Source organism: Gavialis gangeticus, unplaced genomic scaffold (genome assembly GCF_001723915.1).
Source record: "Gavialis gangeticus isolate Ggan-Ray unplaced genomic scaffold, GavGan_comp1, whole genome shotgun sequence".
Taxonomy (NCBI): domain Eukaryota; kingdom Metazoa; phylum Chordata; order Crocodylia; family Gavialidae; genus Gavialis; species Gavialis gangeticus.
The window spans coordinates 8,574,548-8,583,767 of NW_017729013.1; the positions used below are offsets into that span (position 1 = coordinate 8,574,548).

At 40.0% G+C, this 9,220-nt stretch overlaps 1 protein-coding gene across 9 annotated transcripts in view; it reads left to right on the top strand.

Moving 5' to 3' along the window:
* CUX1 (cut like homeobox 1) overlaps positions 1-9,220 on the top strand; it is a 549,359-nt gene that overhangs the window by 273,803 nt on the left and 266,336 nt on the right. For all 9 annotated transcript variants that reach the window (XM_019511454.1, XM_019511458.1, XM_019511453.1 and 6 more), the window contains exon 4: positions 7,176-7,254. In XM_019511454.1, the coding sequence (XP_019366999.1) occupies positions 7,176-7,254 (79 nt within the window). The remainder of the gene's footprint in view (positions 1-7,175; positions 7,255-9,220) is intronic.

The window sequence follows — 9,220 nt, forward strand, 5'->3', positions numbered from 1 at the left end:
GCCCTGGGAAGCTGCCCCCCCCCCCCCCCCGCTGGCCTGAGCCCGCAGCAGGAGGGGAGCCGGGCTTCGCCCCACTGCAGTGGCCGCTGCTTCCTGCTGGGGGCAGGAAGCTGTGGGCTCAGTTATCTGGCCCCATAGCCCTTGCAGCTGTGGGCACCCTCCAGCAGGGCTGGGGAGGGCAGGGGGTTGTGTGGTGGGGGTGGAGTGAGGGGCAACAGCAGGGCCCGGGGGGCTGTGAGGGGCCTTTCACTTTAATCACAGATATTGGGGTTTTATCAGAGAATTTGTGGGGTTTTTTATTTGAGAACTTGTGATTTTTTTTTTTTGGTCACGGAAAACCAGGATCCCTGCTGATAACGTGTGTCTGCTAGTTCATATGTCTGCCTTTACCATCTTGCTCCACCCTGCTTAAAGAATTTGGAAAATCAAAGACTTCAGGGGCATCTTTACATGTGGTCCAGGAGTGGTGGGGGGTGGGGTGCTTTGCTTAAAGTGGCTCTGAGAGCCGCTCTAATTAAAGTGCCTTCAGTGTCTTGTGTATTCAGCATCCCATGCTTCAAAACGGTGGCGGGGGTGCTTTAGCTAAAGTTTGTTTGACAAGCTTTAGTTAAAGCATCCTGTCACCATTTTGAAGCATGGGGACACTGAGTACACGAGATGTAGAGGCTACTGGGCCATGCTAATTAGCATGCTCCAGCAGACTTGATTGAATCTGCTCTGATGTGCTGTAATGACCGCACGTGGGAGCAGCATCCCCGCACATCTACAGGCACCCAGGTGTCAGTTTTTCCCAATTAGTCACAATTTTTCCCAATTAGTTTCCTTCTGTTCTGAATATTCTGTATTGGGGTGAGAGGGGAAGGAAGATCAGTGCAGAGTCCAAGGCATCCAGGTGCAGCAGCTGACCAGAGGGAAAGGCAGCGTGAACATAGCAATGACTTGAAGGGGGCAGGTAGCCTGAGCAGTAGGAAGCAGAGTGTTGCCATTAGCTGCCAACACTTATAGGGTAGGCTGGGTTGTTTCAGTTGGCATAAAAATCAAAACTTAATAACCAGGAGGAGGAGAAGGCTGTATCCTGTGAGTTTGAAAGAGTAATCTTGCATTAGGGAAAGGCATGATTGTTGGCCTTAGAAGAGTAGGATTTATCTGGACATGGATGGGAAGAAGAGGCTTATCTAGTGTTATCCTGGTTCTGGAGCAGGGCTGAAACTTGGAAGGATCTGGACCCCACTTATATGTAATCTACTTCAGTTTTTAGTCCACCTTGTTTTAACTCAAAGGGAAGCACCCTGAATTCACTGGTACATATGAATTTTATGTCTATAGGATTACATATTCCTTAGAGTATGTCACATCTCTGTGCTACATTAGAGCAACTCTACTAAAGAGCTTTCATTTTTTCCATTACACATGTATTTGTAAATGTATTTTACAGCTTAGCTAAAAATATTCTGGGTGGAAAACAGATACAATATTAAGAAGAAACAATTTAAATCATTGTAATTGTGCATTTAAATTATGCAAGAAAAAGCCAACAAAACTTTTTTGCATTGTCCCCTGTGATACTTCTTTTAATAAAATGTTTTAAAAATGTGCAGAACATCAGTGTATTATGCATTTATTACTGTTTGTATTAAAGAAAGTTAAATAAACACCAGCTATATTAAAACATTTTTGTGATGCAGAGTTAAAGAAATTTCTAGTGGAGTTTTTGGGGAGTTTTGTTTTGTTAAGATGTTCTTTAACATAATCTTTACCCTAAATATTGCTGCTTATATGGCATCACATAGTAAAAGACCTCAGCAACAGGAAAACATGACAAGATAAGAGAACTACTCTTGCTTAGTGTTTATAGCACCAGAATAATACTATAGTCTCCGCTCAGCTGAGGTGTAGATAACTTACAGGAGACACCTCAAGTTGATGGAGAAGTACCATCAATGCTGCCTGTGGAAGATCCTTCAAATCCAGTGGGAAAACAGACGCACCAAGATTAGCATCCTCTTGCAAGCAAACATCACGAACATTGAGGCAATGATCATCCAATACCAACTTTGCTGGGCTGGTCATGTCATCTGGATATCCAACTTCGGACTCCAGAGGCATGTTTTATTCTCCCGGTTCAGTCAAGGCATACACTCAAGAGGAGGGCAGGGAAAGCACTTCAACGACATCCTCAAAGCCAGTTTGAAAAAATGTAACATCAACTCGTAGGAGACTGTCACCCAGGACCGCCCCAATTGGAGGAGGAATCTTTTGCAAGGATCTCAGTACTTGGAAACCATATAATGACAAGAGGAGATGGAATAGCGGGAGTGGCAGAAAGGACCAAATCAAGAATCCAGAGCCACCCACCCTGCCCGGAAACGCATGCCCAAATTGCAACAGAGTCTGTTGATCCCGGATAGGCCTCATCAGCCATCTTCAGATCCATGAGTAAAGCAGGCTTGGAAGAGAATCATCCTCCCTCTCTCTCTCAAGATGATATAGCATAATATATATGCTACAGTGTTGGTATGCCAGGGATTTATTAAATTTCAAACCCAAGTAGTAAAGTTTTATAATGAGTCTTTGAGAAGTTACTGGAGAGCCAAGTCATTTATTTTAATAGGGTAAGGTAGCTGCAGATTGGGTTCAGCATAGTGAAATGACAATTATTAGCTGTTATCCCTGGAGGTATATTAGTAAAAGTGATCAGGAAAAGAAAAATCATATGAAGTATCTACATAACTGTTATACTCAGTTGCAGTACATTTTATGTGCTGTTAACTGAAGCACTGGTTCACAGAAGACAATAGGTTCCTTTCCTGATGAGCTCTCTTTAATATATTGGATTGTTAAAAAGCTTTAAAAAAATGCCTGGGTGTATCCCATACCTATAAAAGTAAAATTTTAAGTATCCCAACTGTGCTCCCTGGTGAAAGTCAGCTCCCCTCCCTGTCTGGTATTTTATCTTTTTCTCAGCTTATGTGCAACATTTTAACCTGTTGGTCCCTTCCAGTCCACAGCTCATCAGAACAAAATGCTTTGGTGTCTGGAACCTCAGCTTTCTAATTTTATCTCTGTGCTGTACCTTTAAAATACAACAGTGCAGCCTTCTGGTTGTAACTGTGCTGTATGAGAGAGTATTTCGTTCAGTACAGACTGTTCTCCTGTGCAGACCTTTCCTTCAAATCAAAACACTGAATCCGGGTGATTTGTGGGGTATTACAGACTTCAGGCTTTCAATTTGTGTTGAACTTCCTCAAAGAATAAAGAATTATAGATTATAAATTAAATGAGATGGGTTTTACATATCTCCATGTGAATTCTAACTGGGCATGAATGGAAGGGGAGGTGATTTTAATGTAAATTAACATTAAGCACATTTTTGGACATTGCCATTACTCAATATTTAGTGGCCAAATTGTGATTTTTGTTACAAAGGGGTAAATGCAAAGATAAATCTACTGGTTTCACTGTCATGATTCTAGATTTACTCAGATATTAGAGAGATCACATAAGACTTGGTGTACTTAAATTAGGCTACCCAAGCTACTGTGGTTTTTTGCTGATAGTAGTGTACATTCAGTTGTCGTACAGGGAAGTGTGGATTGGGACCAAATGAAGAAGTTTCACTGAGCTGATACAGACAGATGATTATGCAGTTATTTTTTCTTCCCCACTCTTTCTTCCCTCTTCTCATCTCTTCCTGCGGTGCCTAGTCTGATCTTTGAGCTGCATGCAACAATTCATAAAAGAGCTTGACCTTGGATAGTAAGGTGGACAGAAGGAGGATTGCTCACATGCTGGTTTCTTATTTTTGTTATCTGCCTATGGCTCCAGTGGTATTTTAAAGATGAACAGTATGCTAAGGAGGGAGGATTCCTAGCACACTAGTGTCTTATTTCTGTTATCTCAATATAGCTCCATTGGTATTATCAAGACAAATAGTATGCCAAAACTTAAAAGTGAGCATATGCTTATGGAGTGGGAAGTACAGAGGTCACTGCTGTTTCTTGCTAGTCGAAAAGAGATGGGGCCTGGTTAAGACAGATAAAGATTCAGAGCTGAGCTGGTCTCAAGACTTGGCAAATATAATTATCAGTTGACTTGTATTCTTTTTGACTCCCTCACCTTTTCACAGCTTACAAAAATCTGCAGCCAAAATTTTATTTTAACTTTTTTTTTAACATGTTGTAGTCCCAGTTGATTCTCATGAGATCCTCAGCCAACAGCACTTAAACTATAAAAAGTTTTGAGTCAACTTTCTGAATATTTATTACCTTGTTGTTCAGGATTCTTTTTCTTTGTTGGGCTTAAATTTACACTCTGCTTCATTGCATTGGTATTTCTCTCTGATGCTGACTTTTCCCCTTTATGTTCAGAAACAGCACTGCGATTTTTTAATCTGGGTTAAATGTTGGTAGTGCTTTAGTTATAGCTTTGTGTTCGTGTTCGTTCTGAGGAGTACTGAGGTACTCACTCTAAATGCAGTTTGTAAACCAGACAGATTGCTTAATTTTGTCAGACAACTTGAATAAAACTAATATTAACTAATTGAAGAATAAAAATAAAATCTTACTATAGCTATATGGAATCTCAATCTGAAAAAGAGAAAATTAAGTACATTCCTGTGCGTTACAAAACAGCCTTCATTAGCTCACCTCTGATCCACTTAGTGTATGAAATTTAAACTTTTCTGTTTTATAATTTTTATTCAAATCAGTTTCAAACCTCCAGAATCTTCTTTTCTATGCCCCCCCACCCCCAAAACAAACATCTTTATCTGAAATCAGATCTAGCCAATAGCAGCTTTCTGTTCCCTCTTCTACTCCAAAACAAAGCAACACCCTGTCCCTTCCCCCCCTTCCCCGCCAACATTATGTGGTTTTCTCAAATGTTGATTTTACCTTCCTGAGCTTTTCAGGCTTTGTTCTATAAGCTAAATTTAAATGCACTTTTTTTTATGAAGACAGTGTTACCAAAATACGTATGTGCTTACTCCATTATGAACTTCAGTTCGTCACTGATTTTATATATTTGAATCAGTAAACAACTTGTCCATCACTTTCTGTTCCTTGCTTTCTAGTGCATTCATGCTTGATTCCACTGTCTTTTCTTTTTGATAAACTGTAAAAGCCAAGCATAGCCAACTTTTTTCTTCAAAATGTGTGTCTTCTCCCAAAATCCTCAGTCATTTTGCCTTTTACTTCCCGATACCCAGGCTTTCTTAATCTGACACAAGTTCAGTAATGCAGACTAGATTCTGCATTACGTCAGTGCCATTTTGACACACCTCTACACAAGTTTGATCCAAGTGCTCCAGATTTTCCTAGATGCAAGTGGGACCAGAATTTGGCTCGTTGTTCTAAATACAGCCTTGTATTGTATTAAAAGACCTCCTGTTTCTACAGCCTCTTTGTATATTTCAAGATTTTGTTGCTGCTGCCAAGCACTGTGCAGATGCTTTTAGCGTCTTTACTTTCTTCCACGAGCCCTCTCCCTAAGTCTTTTCCTGGTTTATATACTGAATTGTAATTTCTTCTTTGTAATTTCTGTGGTTGTCCTTCTCCAATTTTGTGGCATTAATCTTTTTTAGCATATTCTCAACAAGTTGTAAGATTCTTCTGTACAAGCCAGTTGAAATTTGCTGTTTCTTTGCATTTAATGGCTGTCTCTTCATTATTTTAATCATCTCCAGTTGTAGGCTTTTTCAAAATCCTTCCTTTTCACAAAGTCATTTTTGTACAAAGTAAACAGAAGTGGCACAGAGTCTGACCCTGCAGCACCCCACTCCTTATCTCTCTTCTCTCTAAGCTGTTTCCTTTCACTTGGCACCCTCTATTTCCTGTGCCAAAGGCAGTTTTGAGTCCATTTCAGTTGGCCGTTTGTAGTATACTTTCTAATTCTGCATATTAGTCTTTTGTGTAGTAGAGTATAAAATACTTCACTAAAACACAAATACAGTAAACTCTGTCCATTGTTTCAGCCTTATCTACCAAATCAATAATGTGGTTAAAGAATTCAAGGACGTTTTTCAGACAGGACCTTCCTTTTTTAGTACATGTTGACATACACATTGTAAAATGTTTCATAATGTTTTCCCTTATCATTTCTTTCTCTATTTGAAATCAGGCTTAAATATCTATGGTTCTTCAGATCCTTCCTAGCTTTTTTAATAAAATGCAGGAACTATAATATCCATCCTTCTAGTACTAACTCTGACCTCAGCGCTCTACAAGAGAACTTTGCCAAAGACAGTTCTGTTTCTCTTGTTGTCTCCTTCTGCATTGTGGGGCATAATTTAACTGGGTCTGTTGCTTTGTCAAACTTCTTGACATTATAAATGTCTTGTTATCTAATACAGTGCATTACAAATATTTTTTTAAATGTTATTCTTTCACAATGGAATATATATTTCATTTTCAGAATTGTTAACCTGACATTTTGTTGAAATTAAATTACTGAGAGAAAATTATAATACATAGTATTGAGCAACTTCTGCCTTTACATATGGGCATACAACTCCTCTATCAGTTGGATGTACATATTACAGAATCTGACTATATGGATTTAACTCTAAGCCCACAAATGGAAGACAATTCAGAATTTAGGTTGGGAGCCTGTGACCAAGACTTATAGGAAAATTCCTTTGTATGTGGGAGATCTGATAGTCTAGCCCTTGGTATAATAGCATATCAGGAAAAATACATGTCTGAGGACATTCTAAGATGCGTATTAAAATGTAAAGTAATGCACATTTTGCTGCAGTAAAAGTAGAATGTGAACCAAACCTTACCTGTGTGTCATGTAGCACAGTTAGACTTCTGCAAGGAGCAAAGGAAAGTGTCTCATTCCAAATGAAGGATATGTCGCATACAATATTATAATTTATATACCAAAATAAATCATATTGGACCTAAAAATGTTAGATACTGGTGATTATTTTAAAATGCGTTTTTAGTATATTCAGCATAAGCATAGTGAAAATACTCTTATATTGTCACTCTAAATACAATCTAAATACTCTTAGATTTACACACACAATTTTCTCAGTCTATGTATAAAATGCAAGCCTGCATTCTTTATGTGAACTAAGTTGATATTACAAAATGTATTCATTTATTTTCTAAGACCATTGAGGGTGAGTGCAGAGCCAATCTAAGCCTTTCTTTTTTCCTCACATATTTTAGATTGATGCATTGGGAAAAAGAAGTAAAGAAGCAGAGGCAGCCTTCTTGAATGTCTATAAGAGATTAATTGATGTTCCAGGTAAGCAAATTATTATCCTGCTTTGAAAAGCAGGTCTCTGTAGTTCCAGATGTTATTGGGCGTTTCTTCTATTTCAGCAGTAGAGGTTTGAGTAGGGTTTTATATTCATCAAATGGATGTTCGTTGACATTGTCTCTAGTCTAACAGAAACAACTGTAATGAAGGCTTATTGATGGTTTGAGTTTAAAATTTAATTATTTTGAGTTGCTTTATATTTTTACAGTATTATATGATTCTGAAATCTGCTCAGAATGCATATGGTTTATTATATGAATTCACAGTCTTTTGAAAAAGACAATGCACTTGAAACTTTGTCCAGATGAGATTGAACAGAATAAATTGATATCTTATATTTGTAATTTTAAAACACAGAGAAAAGAACACCACATTAGACACTCAAGCCAGCAAAAACTGGCAGAGTTTTGGCTCTACCAGACTTCAGCAGTGAACAGGAAAGGCGTTTTGGCTATTGAAAAGCTAAACATTGTCAGTCTTCTATGTCATTATTATTATTATGCAACTGTCCATTCTATATAATATCAGTTTTCAAGTCCCTTTTAACTCTGATAGTCCATACTTCCTGATTTTTTTTTTTCTGCTTCCAGTTTGAAAGAGGCTTAATTTTCATTTTTCAGTTGAAACATTGAATTTATTTTTGTAGTCTTGTTGAGAACAAATGACTGGGAATCTTGGGTTCTTTTCTCCCGCTCCTTTGCTAATGTCATAGAGATTGTCACTTATCAGCCATACTATCTAATTTTACTTATCTATAAACTAATGAGCATCTACATCAAAGGCAGATAGATACATCTCCAGAGTCCCTACCTCACGGGAAGAAGGTACTTGGCATTCACTTTTAATTGAGGTCAGGTAATCAAAGGAAGGCCACTTTCAGGTACCTTCCCGTAGTAAAACAAAAACAACATTTCCCAAATATCCCAAATATTTAGGTATGCTTTTGATTCCAAAATGTCAGAATATTTTTCTTCCAGTGTGAGAACTGAGCTATGATATTCTAAGAAAGCTATGACTGGAATGCAGACGTGGCCATTTAACATAAAGCATCACCATACATGACAAAGGTGTCATTTTATCAGACATTCAGTATCCTTTATAGGACCATATAGTAATTGCAACTGATGTCCAATTCCCAGCAAGTGATGTTGTGGTTCTTGAAGAAAACCTATATTCTTCTGTTTGGTAATCATGTGCACACATTGTATAATTAAAAAGTTTCTATTTTAAATTTCTTCAATGTCTTCAAATTTTAGCATTTGATTTTGAATTTTTTATCATGGAAAATCAGAGTTCCCTCTGCCCCCTTCACTCACCAGCCTTGGGTCCAGCTGTGCCTGTCCCCCGTCTCCAACCCCCAGGAGTCCCCAGTTGCCAGTGCTGTGGGACCAAGGACCTGGGTCCACAGCTTTTGCCCCCCGCCCCCTACCCCCCAGCAGCTCCTGAGCCCTGGCTGCCACCTGTGGGAGGCAATAGGTGCTGCAGCAGAGTAAGTCACGGAGCCCAGCTTCCCCTCTTCCACGGGTATCATGGCCAGAGCAGAACGTATTTGGGGGGAGCAGGGACGGTGGCAGGTGGCTCAGGCTCCTTGCACTGCTGCCCTCCCCTTTGGGGCCTCTACAGCCCAGCGGGCAGGCCCCAGTACAACAGGGAAGAGCAGGGTGGGGACGCTCGATACCGCCGCCACGAGCCCTGCACCACCACAGCGACGCACCCCTTGCCTGCCCTGCAGCTGTGGGACTGGCGGTGCAGAGTTGTGTCCCCCACAGATGCCAGTCAGGCAGGGGGCAAATCACCATGGCAGCACGAGGCTTGCGGCAATGGCATTGAGCTTCCCTGCCCTACTCTGCCCTGCTGTGTCAGGGCCTAGCTACCAGGCTGCAGAGGCCCTGCGGGGAGGGCAGCAGGACAGGGAAGCCAAGCCCACAGTGGGCAGCTTGCCTCCACCCCT